Source organism: Strongylocentrotus purpuratus, unplaced genomic scaffold (assembly GCF_000002235.5).
Source record: "Strongylocentrotus purpuratus isolate Spur 01 unplaced genomic scaffold, Spur_5.0 spur5_scaffold_7, whole genome shotgun sequence".
In the NCBI taxonomy this organism is placed as follows: domain Eukaryota; kingdom Metazoa; phylum Echinodermata; class Echinoidea; order Camarodonta; family Strongylocentrotidae; genus Strongylocentrotus; species Strongylocentrotus purpuratus.
In genome coordinates, this window is record NW_022145613.1 from 12,451,928 (window position 1) to 12,474,977 (window position 23,050).

The 23,050-nt window shown below is 35.8% G+C and overlaps 1 protein-coding gene across 1 annotated transcript; it reads left to right on the top strand.

Annotated features, from left to right (window-relative positions):
- The first annotated feature begins 2,694 nt into the window (after positions 1–2,694).
- On the top strand, positions 2,695–19,953 carry LOC576186 (CMP-N-acetylneuraminate-poly-alpha-2,8-sialyltransferase). Its single transcript, XM_030973948.1, has 4 exons — positions 2,695–3,955; positions 5,903–6,220; positions 16,466–17,014; positions 17,433–19,953. Exons 1-4 carry the CDS (start codon positions 3,810–3,812, stop codon positions 17,695–17,697), a joined length of 1,278 nt encoding a protein of 425 aa, XP_030829808.1. The 5' UTR covers positions 2,695–3,809; the 3' UTR covers positions 17,698–19,953.
- The last annotated feature ends 3,097 nt before the right edge of the window (positions 19,954–23,050 follow it).

The window sequence follows — 23,050 nt, forward strand, 5'->3', positions numbered from 1 at the left end:
AAGGGAAAGAGAAGATAAAAGGAAAGAAAGAAGAGGAAGAAGAAGAAAAGAGGAAAACGGGGGAAGGGCGAAGGACTCTTGCCCCCCCCCTCCCCCCTCCCCCCCGCCAAAAAATAAATCAGAGAGAGAGAGAGAAGGGAAAGGGAAAGGGAAAGAGAAGATAAAAGGAAAGAAAGAAGAGGAAAAACAATAAGAAAAGAGGGAAACAGGGGCGAAGGGCTCTTGCCTCCTTTCTTTTCTTTCTTTTCCTTTCTTTCCTATTCTCCCTCTTTTTCGTTTTTCTCTTTCTTTCTTCTCTTTCCCTTTCCTTCTCTCTCTCTCTCTCTTATTTATTTTTTGGCGGGGGGCGGGGGGACGAGGCAAAAGCCCTTTGCCCCCGTTTCCCTCTTTTCTTCTTCTTCCTCTTCACTTTCTTTCCTTTTATCTTCTCTTTCCCTTTCCCTTTCCCTTCTCTCTCTCTCTCTGATTTATTTTTTGGCGGGGGGGGGGGGGGGAGGGGGGCAAGAGTCCTTCGCCCTTCCCCCGTTTTCCTCTTTCCTTCTTCTTCCTCTTCTTTCTTTCCTTTTATCTTCTCTTTCCCTTTCCCTTTCCCTTCTCTCTCTCTCTCTCTGATTTATTTTTTGGCGGGGAGGGGGGGAGTGAGGAGGAGGCAAGAGCCCTTCGCCCCCCCCCGTTTCCCTCTTTTCTTCTTATTATTCTTTCTTTCCTTTTATCTTCTCTTTCCCTTTCCCTTTTTTCCTTCTCTCTGTCTCCCCCAGCTAGGGCTGGTTTTGTTTACGAAGCGCCCGTCAGGAGAGTACACGATAGAGTACACGATAGAGTACACGATAAAATTGACGATATCGTGAACTTTATATCGTGAACTTTTCACGATAAAATTCACGATATCGTCAATTTCATCGTGAAAAGTTCACGATAAAGTTCACGATATCGTCAATTTCGTGAATTTCTTCGTGAAAAATATGCGATAAAATTGACGATATCGTGAATTTTATCGCATAATTTTTCACGATTTAGTCTATTCGCGATGTCCCTTCAGGGCCACCATACTTTATTTAGTTGATCGAACAATAGATATTGATCCAACCTATACAACGGTGTTGTAAACGTTCCAAAGTTAATGTACACGAGTCAATTAGAAATAGTATAAGTACGAAAAAATTCGTGTACAAAACCTATGGCCGTCCCGGTACTCACTGCTATAACTACTGTGGAGCCCCACAGAATACCCCCCCCCCTATTTTTTTGTATATCTTTGACTATGTATGTATGACACAAGTATATTTCTAGCCCCCATATAGTCCCTCCTCTTAGTTAATTAGGTACCCCCTCCTGCGAGAGTGGCCTCACCCACAACTAACCTAAACACACCAGCTGGGATACCAGGAGTGGCTTCTCACTTTGTTTTGCCATGCATCCTAGTCGACACCTTTCTTATTTTGTCTTCCTTTCATAGGTAAGAAAGAATCTCTTATTATTCAATTGTGTTATATTCTTGTTCTTCATAATATGTTCATTTCTAAACTATTATAACTTCACTATTCACATATCTTGTAGTACTGTGTAAAAAGAGATATTAATGATCTTTGCCAATGATCTGTTGGATTATATGACATGTGGACTATGGGTGGAAATATAAGAAATGCCATGTGGGAAGAAATGCCATGTGGGAAGAAATGCCATGTGGGAAGAGATAATGTCATTAATGTACATAGTAATTACTTGTAGAAATGATAAGAAAGTATTATCGTGTGTGTGAGATTGATGATTATGTTGTTTGATTTAGACAACATTTTAAGTAAGTTTTGAGAAGAGAATATACTTTATTACTGTCAGTATATTTGTCTTTTGCTCGATATTCATGTGTATATATATATTCTTAGCCTAGGACATGTGCCATTTACTATGCATTATGCCAAAGCACATTGTTATATTTTATAGTTTGGTTAGATACAGTTTTGATAGCGAAATGAGTGGTTCAAGTCCAGATTATCTTTAACTTTCAGTATTATGGTATGAGTGAGTGTGGACGCACCATGTGTATAATATTAGTGTGTTATTAGGTTATGGCAGTGCGTTCAATGTGAACACAACTTCTTATCAGAGTTCTTAATCCCCTCTCCCCCCAAGCTTGACCATCCACTGCAATGCAGTACACGCACACAGTGTAGATAGAGTATATGCTATACCCAAATGCTATGTTGAGAAGTGTTAGAGATAGAATGTGTTTGTTTTTGACCCATGCTGGAAAATGGTATCTTAGGCGGGAATGAAAGTTTGGTAGAGTCAGCAAGATTGCTATATGAGAAGACAAAGGATTTGAGTTGGGGAATACACTTGTTGAGAAACACATGGTCAAATTGTCTAAAAGTTAGCTAGTGATGGATGGGTTGATGAAATATTGTAGCTGAAGACTTGCATAATCACAGTGTTAAATTCATTGTAATATATTGTTAGGAATGATAATTCAGGTTAAATGTTATTGGGAATTACTCTCTCTCTCTCTCTCTCTCTCTCTATTGTTTATCCTTTCTCTTTCACTCTCACTTTGCTTTGTATATAACCATGAAATGAATATACATGTATTTAGTAAAACTATTGGTTGTTGTTTAGAATTAGAATATGAACTGTATGTGAAGATGAGATTATACACTAAGAGGAATTGGTAATATTGGTTGTAAGTTTGTTAGAGCTATATAATTAGTACAGACTGCAGGCTAAGACTATTTGCCAGTTCTGTGAATATTGTAAGGAGTTTAGGATATAAGTTGTTGAAGATGTATCTTTTCAAGTTCAGTAATCTCGCTGAAAAAGATAGTATTAGATCAAAGTGATGCAGATGACTATTGGAAAATACATGAGCTATAGTTAAGGAAGAGTTATAAGTTTATTCAGTATTAATGTGAAGTCCTGAGACAAGAAGTACATGTAACTTGTGAATTTAGGGATTAGTGAAGGCTGAGAGTAGAATTACATTCTAAGGGTCTATGTGCACAAGGGATCCTCAGTCTTGGAGCGTAAAGAGTAGAAAGCTTATTAGGCAATAGTATAGGGATGATTATGCCAACATTCTTGTATTAGGTCTATATATGTGATTTCTTGAAAGAGACGCTAAGTGAAGAGTTATATGATTAGAAGCTAAAGTAGATTGACTGATACCGCAATGTTATAGACATTTGATAAGGGTTAAGTTATTTATTAGTAGCCAAGTTATGATTATGAGATCGATGAAGAGTTGCACTTTTACATAAAGCATGGAAGTAAGGATAGTTTCGTTTAGAGATAGTAAAGTAATGAAACTAACCAGATGATGTTCTTAGTGATATAGTAAGAGAACACGGAGAGCTAATGAATTCAATGTATGCGAACAGGTAGATTTATTTGTGTTTAATACTTGAAGAGTATTGTTAATGTTATGCCATTTGATCGTATATATGTTATTGTAAGAAAAGACTGTTATTGTAGAAGATTAAGTAATAAAGACTTTGTTTTTGCCACGCATCTCAGTCAACACCTTTCTTATTTTGTCTTCCTTTAATAGGTATGCCCCCTCCCTCGGGGTGTGGGCGCTACACTACTAATATCAATCAAGTTCATCCGGGTTACTTTTGCACAAGGCGTCACCGATTGTATATATCAACACTCAATACTCGTTAGAAGCATATGCAGTTTTAATTCTCAAAGCAGTTATGCATTACCAATTCTCGAAGCAATTGTGATATATCTGAATATTGCTAACACTAGGCCTACCTACTTGAAATGATTATTGTTTTCGTGGAAGAAGAAAGTATCTCCTCGAATTTGATGCCATGGCTTCGCACGTGAGAATAAAGCAAACTCTGTTGGCGGTATTAATGGTTGCAATCGGATTCATGTTCTACCAGTACACACATTTCGGCCAGTTTCATGATTGTACCGACGCCATTCACGCCATTGAAGAAGCAATTGACGAAAGGTACAAAGTAATTCTTTTCATGGAATATGATTGTTACAGTTTCAACTTTATTCAATTACTAATTCTTTTAAAATAAAAACAAAAAAACATATATAATAATGTATGTTTCATGAATGTACGTACATCAATAGTATCTATAGTAGACCTATTATGTTTGTGTCCACTCGCCAAAATGCTTTTTGGGTTGTTGCCTTCCATATTAAAGATATTATGTCCCTTTTGCAGCCAACATCAAATTCTGTAGAACTTTGCAGGAGTTATGAATATGTCATGTATGTCCTATCTGCGAAATTTAAACGTTAGCAGTGTCCTAATATTCAAATTATGCAAGGAAACCCGTTTACTTGCTAGACTTCACTCTCGACACTATTGAGTGTCTGACTGGCTTTTTTTCTTCTTTGGTAATAAAATACATACAATCAGATGTAAAGGGTACATGAGCATTTGTCTACATAAAAAAACCCACTTCTTGTAATGGCCAAAATTAAACTGATTGAATCTTTGCGCAACATAAAACTTACGTCCATTCGGTACAATGGTCTGAAAATCAGACTATTACTTACTGGCTTCATAGCTCTTAAGTCGATTCGACAACTAATAGTCGTTATTGTCACACTTAAAGACATTTTCAAGCCCCCCCTTTTTAGGAAAGTTCTAAATTAGTATTATCTTTCAAATGCCGTTGGAATTTAACCTTTTCATTTTTGGCCTGCAAATGGGACATAGGCCTAGTACCTTTAAGTGATGCAAATTTGATATTTTAAATGAAATGGAGAGAGTTTTGAACAATTGATCCATGTTTGTTCTTTGAGATACATGCATCAGTTACAAACTGTGAATAAATAACATACAAACATCTTAAATGAATTTTCACAGGTGATATTTCACTAGTATCTCCTAATGTGTCCGTGAATTTCACAAGGTTTTGAACTTAAAAAAAAAGAAGTTATGATTATTTTTGAAAGACGTAGGATTTTTCAAATGATACAAAGAGAGTGCAGTGAACAGCAGCAGTGAACAATATGTGTAAACATTGCACCTGAACATTTCGTGGCATATAGGCCTACTCTCATATCAACTTGAAGTCAGTTCTTGTTAGAAGAAAAAAAGGGGCGTTGGGGGGGGGGGGGGGGGGAGGGGGGTTGATGTCATTTACGCACAAACAACGTGTTTAATGTATTTGTATTGAGATACGGTGACATTATAAAAGCAAATCTTTTCGAGTCACTCAACAAACACCAAAAATCGAACTTTGAACATTGCTTAAAGGTAAAACAAAGTTTTGGTAAATTTGAAAATTGGGTGGATAGTGAATATTTACAATTTTGATATATTTGGATGCCCCTGTGGGTGTATTATAAGCACTAAAAATATTAGCCCCTAAAACACTTCTGTTTTCGAGAAAAATTGAATATACAAATTTACCGGTGCTCCCGGTAAATTTTGATAAATTTCAAATGACGCCTATATGGCCGTACAATGGTAGCTGCGACCATGAAAATCTCAGAATATGTTATTGTGATATATAATTTCCAAACGGGAATAGGCAATAGGTCGAGTTTAGTCATTAAACATTGTTTCGTAGCTAAATTAATATCTCGACCTTAAGAGGGAGCTATACAACATAAAGAGTTTATTATTTATAATTTCATAACTTTAGACTCGATTTCAACCGCGACAACGATCAATGAATATTGTAGAAACGCATATGCTTCCAATATGTTAATTTAAACCAAATTCATGACCCCATACCAACACTTTGTAATACCTTTAACATGATCGTTACGTTTCTCTACATAATTTTCTTTATTTGCTTTTATACATTGTCCTTTTTGTAATAAAACGATTCTCGGTTTTTTTCTTATAGTGAATTGCTCCAACATAATGATTCAAATCTGTATGAGTTGAAGAAGCATGCAAATCATTTCCCCCCTTGTTTCTTTGTAGCTCAAACAGACAAGTTCGTTTAGGTTTGGAAGGGCAGTTCTTGGGTAGGCCTTCGAACTCATTGAATTGTACGAACAACACATCATGCAGCAATAAAACGTTTGTAGAAGAATCCATCTCTCCACTGCATCGGCTTGTGAGCAAGGACGAAATCTTCCGAAAGGTCTCTGAGCATTGGCAAAATGTAACGGAACTAAACGAAGCGCGTGTACGAGAAGTGAGGAAAGAGATCGAAAAGAATTCAGAGAAGTTTTCAGCGGTAGATCTACGATTCTTTCTCCGAACAGTTGTGAATGAAACGGCTGCTGCAGAGATTCGGTAAGTCGACTGAATATAATATGTACATTACTCTGAATGAATGAAGAAAAAAAAAATCGAAGTATAATCGGGTTATAAGAAATAGAAAGAAACAAAAAAGAAGAGACGAAGAAGAACAACGTAGAAATTCACCTACACAGTGAAACTCGTGTAGCTCAACATATGGTCCATTTCACAAAATGGCTCAACAATTAATAATCTTTCTGTCCTACAACTTTCATTTTGATACATGTATTTGCAAAGGAAAAACAACTGCCTGGAAAATTGGTTGACGGTTGACGGCCATAATTATAAAGACAATGTAACTGTTCGTCCGATCTCATGTTGGTCTTGATGGTGTTTTGTACCGCGTGTTTGAGGTCATGAAATGGAGTATGATAATACACGCTCTGACGCACACACACACATACTATATATATATATATATATATATATATATATATATATATATTCAATAGTTATTTTAAATTGATTCCAAAACAATACAAATCATTCTTAGAAATACATTTGTTTTTCAACTTGCCATGATTCAATACATTTTCATTACATAGATTGTACGATAGATTAAACGAAAATGAAATCACAGTTGTATGCTCATGTACCCTTTACAGCTCATTTCATGTATGTTATTACCAAAGAATAGAAGAAGTCAGTCAGTCAGTCACAAAATATTGTCTGATAGTGAAGTCTAGAAAGTAGTAAACGGGTTTCTTTGCATACTTTGAAATACTAGCACAATGTTAACGTTTACATTTCACAGAAAGGACATGATTACGTGACATATTCATAATTCCTGCAAAGTTCCACATAATTTGATGTTGGCTGCAAATAGGGATACAGTACCTTTCAGAGGATACCGTGACTAACAAAAATTGGAAATAACGCTGCTCCAGAAATGTATTTCCATGCATTTTTAGACGCGCTGCATAATTTCCTAAAACCTACCTATTTCGTAGAAAACAGCAACAGCACTGATGTTGCATATATTGTAATTAAGAGGATTGTGAAGTTATGGCGAAGATAACGTGCAAGTATTTGAACGAATGTGGTTTCATGCATAGTATTTTATGAGCTCCTAGCCTCCACACCATCTCTCAATGTGTCAGACAGTGCCGGATCCAGGGGGAGGGGGGTGGGGCGGCGGCAGGTGTAAAAACACGTTAATTTTACCCGTTTTTTTTAGATGGGCCCCCTCCCCTGGCGCTCAAGGGGGGGGGGGGGAGCAAATTATTATTCGATAAAATCTGAGAATGTATACTATTATCTAGATCTATTAGGAATAAATTATTTTAAAAATAATTCCATAAATTGGGGTAAAACAAAAATATTCAAACTATATGTGCAACAGTGTACAAGCAGAAATGCGAATACAGGTTTAGATGTATTTCTTCCTAAGTGGGAGATATTAATTGATATCAAATTGCTCTTATATGTTACTCAAAGTAACGATGTATTCTTGAATAAAAAAATACATTAGAAATAAAACAAAATAAAATACATGAGAAAATAAAATGATGAATTTCAAATGCGTAATTTGCATATTCATAATTTATGCAAATCAACATATGCATTTTCAAATATTTGTAAGTATTAGTACATGTACGTTGCTCCGGAATGAAGAGAATCGCTATAAAGGACGAATTACTCCGTGAAGCCAAGTACGAACAGAGAATTGAAAGCAACTACACTCCCTAATCTAGCTAGTTTTGTACTAACAAATAGGTATTTTTTTTCATAATAGTTTACTCTTTCGTGGCTTCATATTAAGGAACTTTCAAAAAGATGATTTGTAGAAAAAAGAAAACTGAAGAAAAGAAAACATGTGCACCCAGCAGTTCAATGCAGTTCCTACCTACCTAGCCCTACCTAAACCCACCTACAAAATATTACTTGCATGTTGCTTAAATAGTTGACAGCCACAATATTTAGTAAAATAATAGGCGTTTCATGTATTTTAATACTGGTAAGTTGCTCGATATGATTTGATTCGATATATATCTCATTAATGAAACCATCTAAAGGCTATAAGTCTCAAACATATTCTTCACCATTAAACCGAGTGCCAGCAGCATTAAACCATGCCCCCAAATTTAGTGATCTTCTTTTGGATATCGAAATACCGAGGTTTCACTGGTTTATTTAGCAAAATGAAAATTGTAATACTATAATGTTCGAGTACATCACTTTGTATATGATTTGATCCGAGATATATCTCATTAATGAAACCATGCAAAGGCATGCTAGTCTCAAACAAACCAACACCATTAAACCGAGTGTCAACACCATTAAACCATGAGCCAAATTTAGTAATCTTCTTTTGTGTATCGAAAGACCGAGGTTTCCCGGGTTTGTTTAGGAAAATGGAAATTTAATACTGGTAAGATGCTCAATTACATCACAAGGTATATAATTTGATCCGAGATAATCTAATTAATGAAACCATGCAAAGGTATTCCAGTCTCAAACAAACCTTCACCATTAAACCGAGTGCCAACACCATTAAACCATGTGCCAAATTTAGTAAACTTCTTTTGTGTATCGAAAGACCGAGGTCCCCGGGTTTATTTAGGAAAGTGGAAATTTGCTGCTCTTTAATACTATTATGACGTGCAGTAACAAATTGAAATTTCAGAACTCATGATAAATTCGTTTAACAGTTGATTCTACTTTGTTGATTCTATTGTTCGGATTATTTAGCAGAACGAGATAGAAATTGACATTCTCATGGCTAACGACTTTGCGTTCGTAGTTGTTCATCGTCTCTACAATGCTATTTGAACAATATTTGGTGACAAAAGAAAAAAACAGTTGATTCTACTTGGTTGATAGAAATTGATATTCTCATGGCTAACGACTTTGCGTTCGTAGTTGTTCATCGTCTCTACAATGCTATTTGAACCATATTGCTCCGATTGTCTCATTTTCGCTCGCGTGAACATTGCCAGCACAAACCACTGACCTCTACCTCCTACACGGATCATCGCACATTCCCATTCACTATACGTTACGTACTAAAAGGCTGTATTGTCTGACCGTTCATGAATATTCATGTTTTTGCTAAACTCGGCAAAATGTTTGCTTTTACTAAATGGAAAAATTACGGTGGGGGGTTGGATGAAATGGACAAAACGAAATAGGCAGAAGTGATCTATGATAATTCATGCTTTTTATGTTTCGTGTGCTCGACCTATAATCTTCAAATCGCTTGGTAAACTGAGTCCAAAGTTAGACTTGTTTCACATGTGTATTATAGGCAATGACGAGCTTGCAACCTATTTTGAAAAATTACGGTGGGTGAACTTCAAAAGTCAGAGGACTGAGAGATAGAGTCAAAAGAAAGAAGATTTTTCAGTGGTGCAAAATGTCGGCAAATATGATATTCTTGCAGGAAACCTTTAGCACAGAAGACATTGAATACAGTTGGAAGGGTGATTGGGAAGGCTCAATGTTTTTTAGCCACGGGAGTAACCACAGTAGGGGGGTTATTGTAATGTTTAAACCAGGTATTACTTTTGTGGTGGAAAAAACCTTAATTGACAAAGGGGGAAGATACGTCATCATTAAAGGCAAATGTCAAGGCGAAAAGCTAATATTAGGAAGCGTGTACTTTCCCACAAGGAATAAAGAAAACGCCCAATGTGATTTTCTGTCTGATCTAAATAAAATAATTTGTTCTGTATTTAGTCAAGAATATTCCTTGATAATTGGAGGAGACTTCAATGTTATTATGAATCATAATTTGGATTACATGGGTGCAAGTAATATTTCGAAAAGCAAATATAGGGACTCATTATTAGACTTTCTAGATAAGCTTGATTTAATTGACGTGTGGCGTAAACGTCATCCTAATAAGAAAGAATTCACTTTCAGACAGAAGCAGCCATTAGTTCAGAGTAGATTGGATTATATCTTCATTTCTTCGAAAGTAGACAAGTTGATAAGAAAGTCTGAAATATTGCCTTCCATTTCACCTGACCATGCTGGAGTTAGAATAGAATTTAACAATTTAGTCGATAGTTTTGTTTATGGGAAATCGTATTGGAAGTTCAATAGTAGTCTATGTAATGAAAAAGATTTTGTAGATGGGGTAAAAAAGAAGATTTCTGAAATAGAGGAAACTTGGCGGAATCAAATAACGAGCAAAATTAAATTTTGGGATTTTATGAAATTGAAATTAAGAGAATATATAATGAAATTCTCCCGTGAAAGAGCAAAACTCAGAAGAGTCCACATGGAAAAATTGGAAAAAGAAATTAAAGACCTGGAATATCGATTGACGATCAACATTAATTGTCATAAAAGTATTCAGGATGAAATTGACATGAAAAAAATGGAATTAGAGAAGCTTTTCGACTATTCACGTCAAGGGTTAAAAGTCCGTTCAAGGACAGAATGGTCTGAAGAAGGAGAAAAAAATTCAAAGTTTTTTGAACAATTACTAAAGTCAAATAAAAGGAAAAGTGTGATTAAGGAGATATATAATGAAAATAAGGAAACTGTGAGGGATGGCAAAGGGATTTTGAAGATTATCAGGGAGTTTTACGAGAATTTATATGCATGTAAAAATGGTGAAATTACAGAGGATATTGAAAATATGTTCTTAAATGAATTACCCAAATTAAGTAAAGAAAATAAAGAGTATTGTGAAAGCAAAATAACACTGGCAGAATGCTATCAGGCAGTAAAGGAAATGAAATGGAACAAATCACCAGGCAATGACGGCTTCTCGACTGAGTTTTATTTCACGTTCTGGCCAATTTTAGGGAAAACAATAGTGGAGGCTTTTAATGAAAGTTTTGAAACAAAAATGTTATCAAACTCACAGAGACAGGGGGTAATTACACTAATTGAGAAAGAAGGCAAAGACCCTTTGTACATGAAAAACTATAGGCCAATTACTCTCTTAAATGTAGATTATAAAATATTGTCGAAAGTATTAGCTACAAGGGTAAAGGAGGTATTGGAGGATATTATTCATTACGATCAGGTGGGCTATGTTAAAGATCGGAATATTGGGGAAGCGGTTCGGTTAATTGATGATACATTCTTTCAGTCCTTGTATCAACCTGTAGGCTTTTTAATTGCCGTAGATTTTGAAAAGGCTTTCGATTGCATTTCCCATAAACTTTTATTTAAAGCTTTGGAACAGTTTGGGTTTGGTAAAGTTTTGTGTTCTTGGGTTAAAACCCTCTACACTAATGTTAGCAGTTGCGTGATGAACGGTGGACACTCAACAGGATATTTTGGAATTAATAGAGGGGTAAGACAAGGTGACCCCTATCTCCATATTTATTTGTAATAGTTATCGAATTACTAGCTCGTTATATTAGGAAAGATGAGAGCATTAAAGGGGTAGGATTCGGGAATAAAGAAATAAAGCAAGTTTTGTATGCAGATGATATTACATTGTTTTTAAAAGATATGGATTCAATTAATAAAGTGAAGGAAAAAATAAGTGGATTGAAGATAAATATGGATAAGACAAATTTTATGTGGTTAGGAGAGGAAAGTGATAGGCCGGGTTTACCCTTTTTTGGACATAGGGTACAACATATAAAGATCCTAGGGGTATATTTCGCACGTCATTCCAAAATAAAAGATGATTTGAACTATAAGGAAATTTTGAGCAAAATCAAAAGACTAATCGGTTGGTGGAAGCAACGAGATTTAACGATGTTTGGCAAAATTAAATTGTTGAAGATATATGTATTTTCAAAACTAAATTATGTTTCGTCTCTTATGACAGTCCCACAAAACATTTTTGAAGAAATCGAAAAGATTTCTTTTAATTTTATTTGGGGAGGGAGAGACAGAATAAAACGGAAAATATTATATCAAGATTACTGCGCTGGGGGACTCAGAGTAACGGATTTTAAGATATTTATCAAGACTCAGAGAATAATGTGGATCAAACGGTTGCTCTATGGAGAAAAGTATTCAGGTTGGAAAGTAACCTTTAACCACTTTTTCAGATCACTGGGGGGTCGAATTATATTTCTTTGTAATTATGATATAAATAAAATGGACTTGAAGGGTATACCATCTTTTTATAAAGACATGTTGAAGGCATGGCAAGAATTAGATAAATGCAGACACTTTGGAGAAAATAAGAATAATCCGATTATATTTAGCAATAAGTGTATATGTCTCAGCAATAAAACATTTTTTGATGTCGAACTATTTCAGAAAGGTATACTTCAAGCATCAGATATAATTGTCAGAGGTCATTTAAAACCGATCTTACATTTTTTAAATTTGGGTTTTGCAACTAAAAGCTTGCTTAGAATTCAAAAGATCTTTTCAGCAATCAGAAACGAATGGATACAAAGTGATTTTATGGAAGTGGACATTGAAAATTTTGAAATAGAATTGATGATATATGGACGTTTACAGAAACTATGTGATATAAAATCTAGGCGGTTATGATTACTTCATTGAAGACCTTCACAAAGAGTATACATTACATGTTACAGATGGCAACTGTCAATTTGATCTTGGAATGACGGAGTTGAAAGAAACATTCACAAGGATGAAAGGTGCAATGCTTTGTAATATACATAGAGAGTTTCAATACAAACAATTACAAGGGGCTGTATATACGAAAAGAGAGCTCTTTAAATTTGGTTTTGAGTCCGACCATTTTTGTTCCTTTTGTGGACTAGAAGTAGAGACATACCAACATTTATTTTTAGATTGTCTTAAAGTTAAAAGATTATGGCAGGAGGTAATTCAAAAGTTACATTTAATCGAAATTGACATTGATGATTGGAAACCCATATTTATGGGAATATCCGGAAATACTACTAGAATATTTGTAATAAATTGTATCATATTTTTAGTAAAGTATATCATTTTTATTTCTAGAAAAGAAGGAACTTTGCCATCTGTACAGAAAACAGTACATATGCTTAAAAATTACAGAGACGAGGAATACAAAATAGCCTTCAAAAAGGGGAAACTGGGGATGCACTTACAGAAATGGGAACAAATCGATGCATTTTTACCTTAATGGACGTGGGTATTATGTGGGTATTATTATTAGTAGTAGTATTATTAATTCTCTCTCGTGTACGGGTGGACAAACCGGAACAGGTTGCATGCAGCGTGTGTGTCGGCGTGAAGGGTGTGTGAGATGGGTGGGCTAGTGGGGGGGGGGGGGGGGGGGGGGGTGAAGAGTCTGTGTGATGTGAGTTGAGGGAACAGGTTGCATGCAGTGTGTGTTTGTGTTTGTATGGTTGTTTATGTGTGTGAAAGGGGGTGTGGTGTGGGTGGGCTAGAGGGGGGGGGGGGGGGGGGGGTGTGAGAGTGTTGTGATAGGATGGTAATATGTAACTTCAAACCTTCCTCTACTGTTATTTTGATTATACACTGATACATGCAAGACTTTTTTTTTTTCCCTTTTTTTTCCCTTTATGTTAATTGATTAATGTAACTTATGATATGTCTTGTATCAAAGAACTTGTTGTATATTGCTTATCTTGATAATTTCTTGTTATGTAAATTTCTTGCTATGTGAAATTATGAGGAAGGAAATAAAATATCATTTAAAACAAAAAAATCTACATTTTAAACCTTCCTCTACGGTTATTTTGATTATACACTGTTACATGCAAGAATTTTTTTTCCCTTATTTTTTTTCTATGTTCATTGATTGATGTAACTCATGAAATGTCTTGTATCAAAGATCTTGTTTTATATTGCTTAATTTTGATAATTTCTTGTTATGTGAATTTCTTGTTATGTGAAATTATGAGGAAGGAAATAAAATATCATTAAAAAAAAAAAAAAAAATATGAATATTTGGTGACAAAAGATGGCATTTCTATGTAGCGTCTAAAGCCGTCAAAAACAAAAACATTGCAGATAAAAAGATCCTCAGTACTGGGTCTAATAATTTAAAGAAAACTGAATTTGAACCCGGCCATATTCTGTCTCTCTCTCTCGCTCTCGTTTGTCATTGCCTTCATTTCCCCTCGCTTACTTCATTCTTGCCTCAATCATTGAGAATATACTCACTAACAACGATATATATAGATCATAACGGGAGAAGCATTTTATATAACGATATGAAATCGTGAAAATGCATTCTTCATTGTGTAAATCATTAGCATACGTATCACCTAATTCGTCAAAGTGACGAATTAAAGTCTAGTTTTTATTTTGTATTCATTAAACATTTTTTTCCTAAAAACATCCCACGGCTGTGGCGCTGATGCGGGGGGGGGGGGGGGGGCGCCACGTGACTCCGAATATTTGTAGAAAACATTTATTGAAAACATTGAAAACGTACATTTCTGAACCAAAAAAGATGAAGAAAAAAAGGCGTGCCCCAAATATGTACGTGAGCCATCATCCCAGTCCCCAACCCCCCGCCCCCGCCCCTTTAATGGTGTTGGCCCTCGGTTTAATGGTGATGGTTTGTTTGAGACTAGCATGCCTTTGCGTGGTTTCATTAATGAGATATATATCTAATCAAATCAGAATTAGTGATGTTATCGAGCATCTTACCAGTATCAAATTTCCAATTCCCTAAATAAACCTGTGAAACCTCGGTCTTCCGATACACAAAAGAAGTTTACTAAATTTGGCGCATGGTTTAATGATGTTGGCACTCGGTTTAATGGTGAAGGTTTGTTTGAGACTGGAATCCCTTTGCATGGTTTCATTAATTAGATTATCTCGGATCAAATTATATACCTTGTGATGTAATTGAGCATCTTACCAGTATTAAATTTCCATTTTCCTAAACAAACCCGGGAAACCTCGGTCTTTCGATACACAAAAGAAGATTACTAAATTTGGCGCATGGTTTAATGGTGTTGGCACTCGGTTTAATGGTGTTGGTTTGTTTGAGACTAGCATGCCTTTGCGTGGTTTCATTAATGAGATATATCTCGGATCAAATCATATACAAAGTGATGTACTCGAACATTATAGTATTACAATTTTCATTTTGCTAAATAAACCAGTGAAACCTCGGTATTTCGATATCCAAAAGAAGATCACTAAATTTGGGGGCATGGTTTAATGCTGCTGGCACTCGGTTTAATGGTGAAGATATGTTTGAGACTTATAGCCTTTAGATGGTTTCATTAATGAGATATATATCGAATCAAATCATATCGAGCAACTTACCAGTATTAAAATACATGAAACGCCTATTATTTTACTAAATATTGTGGCTGTCAACTATTCAAGCAACATGCAAGTAATATTTTGTAGGTGGGTTTAGGTAGGCCTAGGTAGGTAGGAACTGCATTGAACTGCTGGGTGCACATGTTTTCTTTTCTTCAGTTTTCTTTTTTCTACAAATCATCTTTTTGAAAGTTCCTTAGTATGAAGCCACGAAAGAGTAAACTATTATGAAAAAAAATACCTATTTGTTATTACAAAACTAGCTAGATTAGGGAGTGTAGTTGCTTTCAATTCTCTGTTCGTACTTGGCTTTACGGAGTAATTCGTCTTTTATAGCGATTCTCTTCATTCCGGCCGGAGCAACGTACATTGTGTATCACGCCGCACGTCTGTGACGTAGGGAATAATGAATATTCATGACTCCACTAAAGCTCGTGCCAATATATGCTACCGATCATAGGGGGGGGGGGGGGGGGGGGGGGGCTCCCAAATATAAATATATATTACGCTCTCGAGCGTAAAAAGTTCGCAAGATAGTATAGGTATTGCATGTCCGTGTGCTGCCCTCTGTATACCCGAAATTGAGCAACTTTATCGTCTGAAGTAATATACCAGTTCACAGTTAGCACATCTCTGCAATGACCCTGAGTATCCACAGATCTCCAAAAGATGAAGAGGTCCCACTTTGTACATTTTGAAATAATCACTCCTTACAGCGATGGAGGTGCTACATATAGCGTTTGTTTCCCCTTTTCAAAGAATACTTCACCTGTGTATCATGGAATGCACTGCTTGTGCATGAATGAATAATGATTACATAACTTTCATGAGCACGTATCCAGTATTTCGTCTCCGTGTATTTCCAATTTGTTCTGCAATAATTAACCTTTATCTGCTCATTCTCAGACTGCAACCGTGAACCCCGTGAACTGGCTTATTAGTCTGTCAAAGTGTCAGTTTGTTAAACGCGATACATGAAGACCCAGGGTCGTGCTAATCTGAATAGTAGAAAACGGACATTACAATATACGTTCTTAGAACTGTTTAGATCTTTTCTGTTTGCCATTCTCATGACTGACCATTGCACTCTTTTGTTTTACTTTTTGTCAGGAGAAAAGTTTCTAAAACCGTGTCAAGATGTCAGGCCATGCAGATCGTTCGGTCAAATGTTCCCGATAACGGCATCGTCTTCGAGTCCACACTCCAAAATGTCAGAGAGAGAAACCAATCCGACTGCGTACCCCTCTACGACAGCTGTGCCATTGTTGGCAACTCCGGCATCCTCTTGGATAGCGAGTGCGGCGACGTCATCGATTCCGCTGATTACGTTATAAGGAACAATATGGCGATCACTGACGAGCGCTTCGTGAAGGATGTTGGGATGCGCATTGATGCCATGACCATCAACCTTCAACTGATTTACTCATTGACAATATGCACGAATGTCCACAAGGGCGGGAAGTTGCCACCGAGAACGACATGTGAATCTTTGATGGAGAGAATGAAGATATTTCAGGAGGGCCGGCTCTTTTGGTTTTTCAAACGATATACCAAACTCTTTCATGAAATGAAAGCGATGTTGACGGCGCTCCGAAAGAAATACAAGCTGAATTTTAGAGTGGGCTACAGTCCCATTATACCGATGGATACAGCAAAATCGTGAGTCTTCGTCACAGATTTCTTTTCTTTTTACTTTCGCCATATCTACGTATAAGACAAAAAGAGAGGTATTACATACATGAATCAACATGTTTGTATGTGTGTGTATTATTACATAAAATCCTTCGATGCCAAATTTTGTGGGTTTTCCCATAAACTCATTTTGTTGGCGGTGTTTTTCGCTGTATGTGATTTGCAGCAAAACTGAGTGATCATTTTGATAATTCCAAAATGAAAATCCAAACAAAAATTGATACATATTTACACAATCCATAACCAACCATTCCCAATAACTTCCATACATTTTCTTTCTCAACGGAATTCCACGACCAGTACTCATTTGACAAACCTGCCCAAACCCTGCGTATTTGAGAGTCTTAATGAAGAAATATCCCCTTCTCCCTTTTTCTTTGTACAGATTAGCGAAAGTTCCCGTCCCTTCATCGGGCCTCGCAGTATACATTGCAGCAACTCAATTTTGCAAAAGCGTAAACCTGTTTGGATTTTATCCCTTCAATGACCGTGGAAAAGAGAACAACACAGTCATGGCTCATTATTATGATGATGAGGTGTTCCCCTTCAGTAAAAATCATAAAATGCCCAAGGAATATGCATGGTTGGAGGACCTGGACAGAAGAGGTGCACTTCGAATGATCAACGACTGTACATCACTTAGGAAGTAATATTGTGGTTTCATTTTTTAGAGTAATACTTCTGGCATATATGCCTTTAAGTTTTAAGTTAACGGCTGACTGACTGACTGGAAGAATACACGAATATATAGATAAATGAAAGAATGTATTTATTTTCTATTTATATTTTTATTAACGGGGTAGCCCATTCAACATCAGTTGGTCTCCTACGAGTAAAAACAATTATACAATCATATCAGTCAAAATAAAGATAGCAAGTCTCAATTTTCTTTAAATATACAATTGAAATTCACATAATTAAATATCAAAAATTAAGTTACATTTTCTTGGCAATTCAACATTTTTCTGAAGGTAGTTTTGGATGAGTCAAGTGGGTTTGTTGTTCTTACTTTAAGCGGTAAATTATTCCATAATAAAGGGCCTTCGTTTTTTGATACCCGTCTGACAGATTATTTTGTATTCTTATTATATACTTCAGTTAATTTATGAAAGAAATTGAAATGATAACCAGCTGATAAACCTTTAATACATTTAATGATAAATACACATCGAAAATATTTTTCAGGGGTATACAGATTACAATTGAAAATAATTCTATAGTGAGCACTAATTTGTTCATCTTGTAGGCTGTCTGTAAAGTGTTCCGTCAAGCAGAAATTGAATATTCGGTGAATGCTGTGTACTTCCTTAATTCTGAAAATCCAAAGAGTAAATATGTCGATACTTTTTAGATACCGTATTACAAAAGCAAGCAATACGTGTGTGTACTAATTTGTCCTACTTTGACCACTCCAATCCATTGTTTTGAAACCTAAACATCATACAAGTTGATGACATTGATATCATACAAATCGCATGTACAGCTTACTAAAAAGTCAACTACCGCCACCCTCCCTCATTGTTCAATTTGAATAAAGGTGTACACTCTTATCACATTCCACCTAAAAACAATCTCGAAAATATTAATGACTCGTAATTCACTCATCATTTTGTATACATGGCCAAATGTTCATTTATCGGATGTCGTGGCGTTATTAGGTCTAAAAACATGCATCTTATTATAACGACATGTATTACTATTGTTGTATATAGAAAACCAGCGTTCTTTCCCCTTTTTACTATTTAACTATTGATACATGTGACTGGTTTCTACCAAATGCCTGTATAAATGTGTGTAAGCTGGACAAGTATAAGGTATTTTTGCTCATTATATGTCCTATACGATATCCTACGTTATGTAGAGGTGTCGGAGTCGAGTGGTTTAAGCACTTGACTTGAAATGCAAAGGTCGTGGGTCCGATCCCCGACACGACACTTGTGTATTTTGACACGGCATTGGTCTATATCTAATCCAGGTATGACAGGTATTATGACCAAAGAAAGCCTTTGTGTTATTAATTGCCATATGCAAGTTCCGACCGTATGGTGGCAATATGCCCCAGTGAGTGGAGATGGTGCACATTCGTGAATGGAATAAAGTCAGCAAAGCGCTTAGATACGTCATTTTCTATTAAGCGCTATATAAAACCCAGTTTATTATTATAGTGTATTGTGAATATAAAATTATAATCATGTTGTCATTTTAATTGATATTTCATTTGATCCGAACTGCACTTCGATTTGCAAATTTATACAGTCATCAGATCCACAAACAATATATTTTGTTCACGTGGTCTGCATGCATAAAGGTACGAGACAAAATGGCTTAAACTTAAATTTTTGAATTATTCGTTTATTTATTCGTAGCAACCAAATGGTCGGATTGCCTATGTAAATACACATAAGATCGTCAAATTCTTATAGTTGATTATAATGATAACAGTAATATTTATAATGAAAAAGATAATGATAATGATAATAATGGTTATAACAATTTAGGATTTCTCGTCCATTTTAACATTTTTCACATTCATCAATGTGCCACCTGTCAATCAAGTTGGTATAATTCAATTTCGTTAGACTTCATTCACATGCGTCTCGCTAACAGTCCTTTGCATAATGTGTTAATCAAAGTCACCTTCGTGCAATCAATATCAAGAGAGTTTCATTCAAATTCGTCGCATATATAGACTTGTCGAACGAATGACGAATTTTAATGACGCTTCGATGAAATCGATTGCAAAATGACAAAATAGATTAATGCAATTTTACATTGACAAACGGGGATAACGAACTTGATTTGACATTGAAGAAATTGGATGCAAAACGACGAAATTTATCGGACAGAGTTCGAAAATGAATGACCAAAGAGGAAATTGATAATGAGAGGATCGGAAGTTTCGGGACGAAATTGAATGAAGAAAAAGAGTTGAAATGGACGGGAAAACCTACAGATAGGTTTTGAAACAAATGCGTTATTCATCTAAAACAGCATTTTCTTCACTGTCTGCAACTAATTTGTTGTTGTTAATCCAATCCAATCAAAAGTTATAAGTTTAAAGCGCTTTTTCCTTGCCGTTATAAAGCAACGTACTCATTACTCCACACGTATTGGGCCTTTTAACAATAACAAGTCGATTAAAAAAGAAATCCATTATAAACATTCGTACTTATAGTCGAAAGTACTAGGAAGGCAGCATACAAACGGTCGTTGCACTGATGCCGTTACATGAATTTGAGAAAAACTTTTCATTTCCATTATCCTTTTTGACGGCGAGGCATCCTTGGCCATTTAAGTGGGTAACATCTCTCCAGTCTGTTGGGGAAGAGAAATACAGAATCGAAATATTGATGGTGACGATAATAATAATGATGATTATGATGATGATATATTAATGATAATGTAGAGGTGTTGTGGTCTAGTGGATAAGTCGTTGCACTATGGATCACAGGGTTATCTGTTCGAGTCCGCGGTACGGCACTAATGTCCTTTGGCAAGATATTAATCTACATTTGCCACTCTCCACCCAGGTGTTAAATGGGTACCGGTAGGAATGAATTCCTTGAATACTGTGAGCGACAAAATCGGCTGCTTAGCAGAGCCGGGGAATTAGTTGAAGCGCCTTGAGCACCATGCATGGTGGATATGTGCGCTATATAAATATCCAATATTATTGTAAAGGGTTAGGAAATTATACCCTGTGACCTGTAGAGGGCGGAGTGCTAAGACAAGCCGGCACTCTTTGCTTGGCCCTCTCACAGGTGAGTTGACCAAACTTGAACCACTGTTATGTTTAGTAAATATTAATATTGTTATGCTAGAGATTTGTTATGTACATATGTGTATTGTGTCAGAACGATTTCAGTAGTTATTTTGATGTATCATGTGGGTTGATATGATTATATTGGAGACGAGGATTTAATGTTAAACTGTGTGATGCTTTAAGCGCTTTGATTTGTTATATGCATTTACATTGTAGTACATGGTTATGTAATAAGTTGAACGCGCGGTACCAAAATTGGGTGTAGTGCGTGCGCGCTAATGTTGTGCCTGGTCCCAGGGCCAGGACCAGGGGGGTGTTTCACAAAGATCCTAAGTTGAACTTATCTCTAAGTTGGACTTAAAAATTATGGAAAGCCATTAGCATCTTTGAAAATATTTTGTAAAAGTTATTTTGAAAGGCATTAATTGTTTATTCAAATCATTCATATTGTCTATCATCTAGGAGATTTCATGTTCTGGATGTGGAATTTATAAAACAGTCTGAAATACTTGAATTTCTGCTTTTGAATATATTTCATTTTAAGGCTCCAATGGCTGTCCATAATTTTTAAGTCCAACTTAGAGTTAAGTTCTACTTAGGATCTTTGTGAAACACCCCCCAGGACCAGGGTACGCTCTAATTGATGTGATGAGTATAAGTCTTGGTTTAGGAATGAGGTCAGTAAGAACGGTAGGGAGCATAGAAAAGAAGTGCTTATAATAGAAGTTGAGTGTTTAAAAGTATTGCATGTCGTTTGTATTTTGGTTGCTAAGCTAGGGGATATTAATTATGGCACTTCAAACAGTGATGATCGAACTTTGTCTGACTATGTAGCCATTCGAGGGTTTCTAGCGCCCTCTATCGTTGTAAACCTTATTTCTTATTTTGCAGATTGCTATAAAAGAATATTGTAACATGTTAAAGGGGAAGTCCACCCTGAAATTAAGTTAGTTTTAATAAGAGTAGAAAAATGAGAGAAACAAGTCAGTGAAAGTTTGAGCAAATTCCGATTAAAAATAAGGAAGTTAGGATTTTTGAAGTTGTGATCAATCAAACACATATTGGCAACTCTATGACGTATCATGCGAGCTCAACTTTCATTTGCTCAGTACTAAAAAAATCTAAAATTTTCATTTTCCCTCAAGAAAAATTTCAACCATACATGCACCCTAAATATAATAATTGCAAATATGTTTCTATACTCCCCCTGCAAGGAACAAATATATATTCCGTCATCAATAACGAAGAAAACATGATTTTATGGAATATTATGCACAAAGCAAATGAAGGAGAGCTCGTATAATAAGTCACAGAGTTGCCAATTTGTATTTGATTGATCACAACTTCAATAATTCATAACTTTCTTATTTTCATTCAGAATTTGCTCAAACTTTCACTCACCTGATTTTCTTATTATTCTGCCTCTATCGAAACAAACTTATTTTGGGGTGGACTTTCCCTTTAAATTGAGATGGAATAATAGGAGTAAGAGCAATGTTTAGGGTTAGACCAGGAGATTATTGGAGTTTGTTTGGAAGTAAGAAAAGTATGGAAGATAAATATATGAATGTGTTGCTCTATATGAGGTTTATATTGACTGTTACTTCTAGTTGCTTAAGTATTTGGGTCAGGTATTTACCTGTGTTAATGTTGAGAGTTTCAGCTACATTGTACTGTGGCAATTGGTTTTTAAAGGGCAAATTTACTCGTTTAATATTTGATAACATGACATGTTTTGGGGAATGCATGATCTCCATGATTATCGGCATTAGTGATATGTAATGTGTCTGTTACTGGTTACTACTAATAAAGACTCTTTGCTTGGCCCTCTCACAGGATCTGTCTGTCATTGATTTCGAGTTCTCGACCACCTCACATTATTATTATTAATATTAATAATTATGATAATGAGTATATAGATTGAAAACAAATTATTACAATGAAAGAGATCATGATAATATCTCTACGTATTACGGAGGTGTCGAGGTCCTTTGGCAGAATATTATTCGATATTCGCCACTACCCGCCCAGGTGTAAATTGGTACCTAATCAATGCTAAAGTAATAATAACTGCAGGTATATTGCAGGGCTCGCATGAAGAGCAGTATTGATACCATTATTTGATTTTCCTTGTCATTTTGTGATATTTATTTATGTTAAGTCACATGGATTGGAAAAGAAGACCTTCGGGTTATAGTTATTTAGTTAATCATCCCTCCCGGCTCGTTGACTCGTTTCAA

What these genes read in the sequence shown, in the direction of transcription:
- LOC576186 (XM_030973948.1), top strand. Translation starts at nt 3,810, where the DNA reads ATGGCTTCGCACGTGAGAATAAAGCAAACTCTGTTGGCGGTATTAATG. An exon ending in GAAGAAGCAATTGACGAAAG is followed by an intron (nt 3,956 to 5,902) that starts GTACAAAGTAAT and finishes GTTTCTTTGTAG; the next exon opens with CTCAAACAGACAAGTTCGTT. An exon ending in ACGGCTGCTGCAGAGATTCG is followed by an intron (nt 6,221 to 16,465) that starts GTAAGTCGACTG and finishes ACTTTTTGTCAG; the next exon opens with GAGAAAAGTTTCTAAAACCG.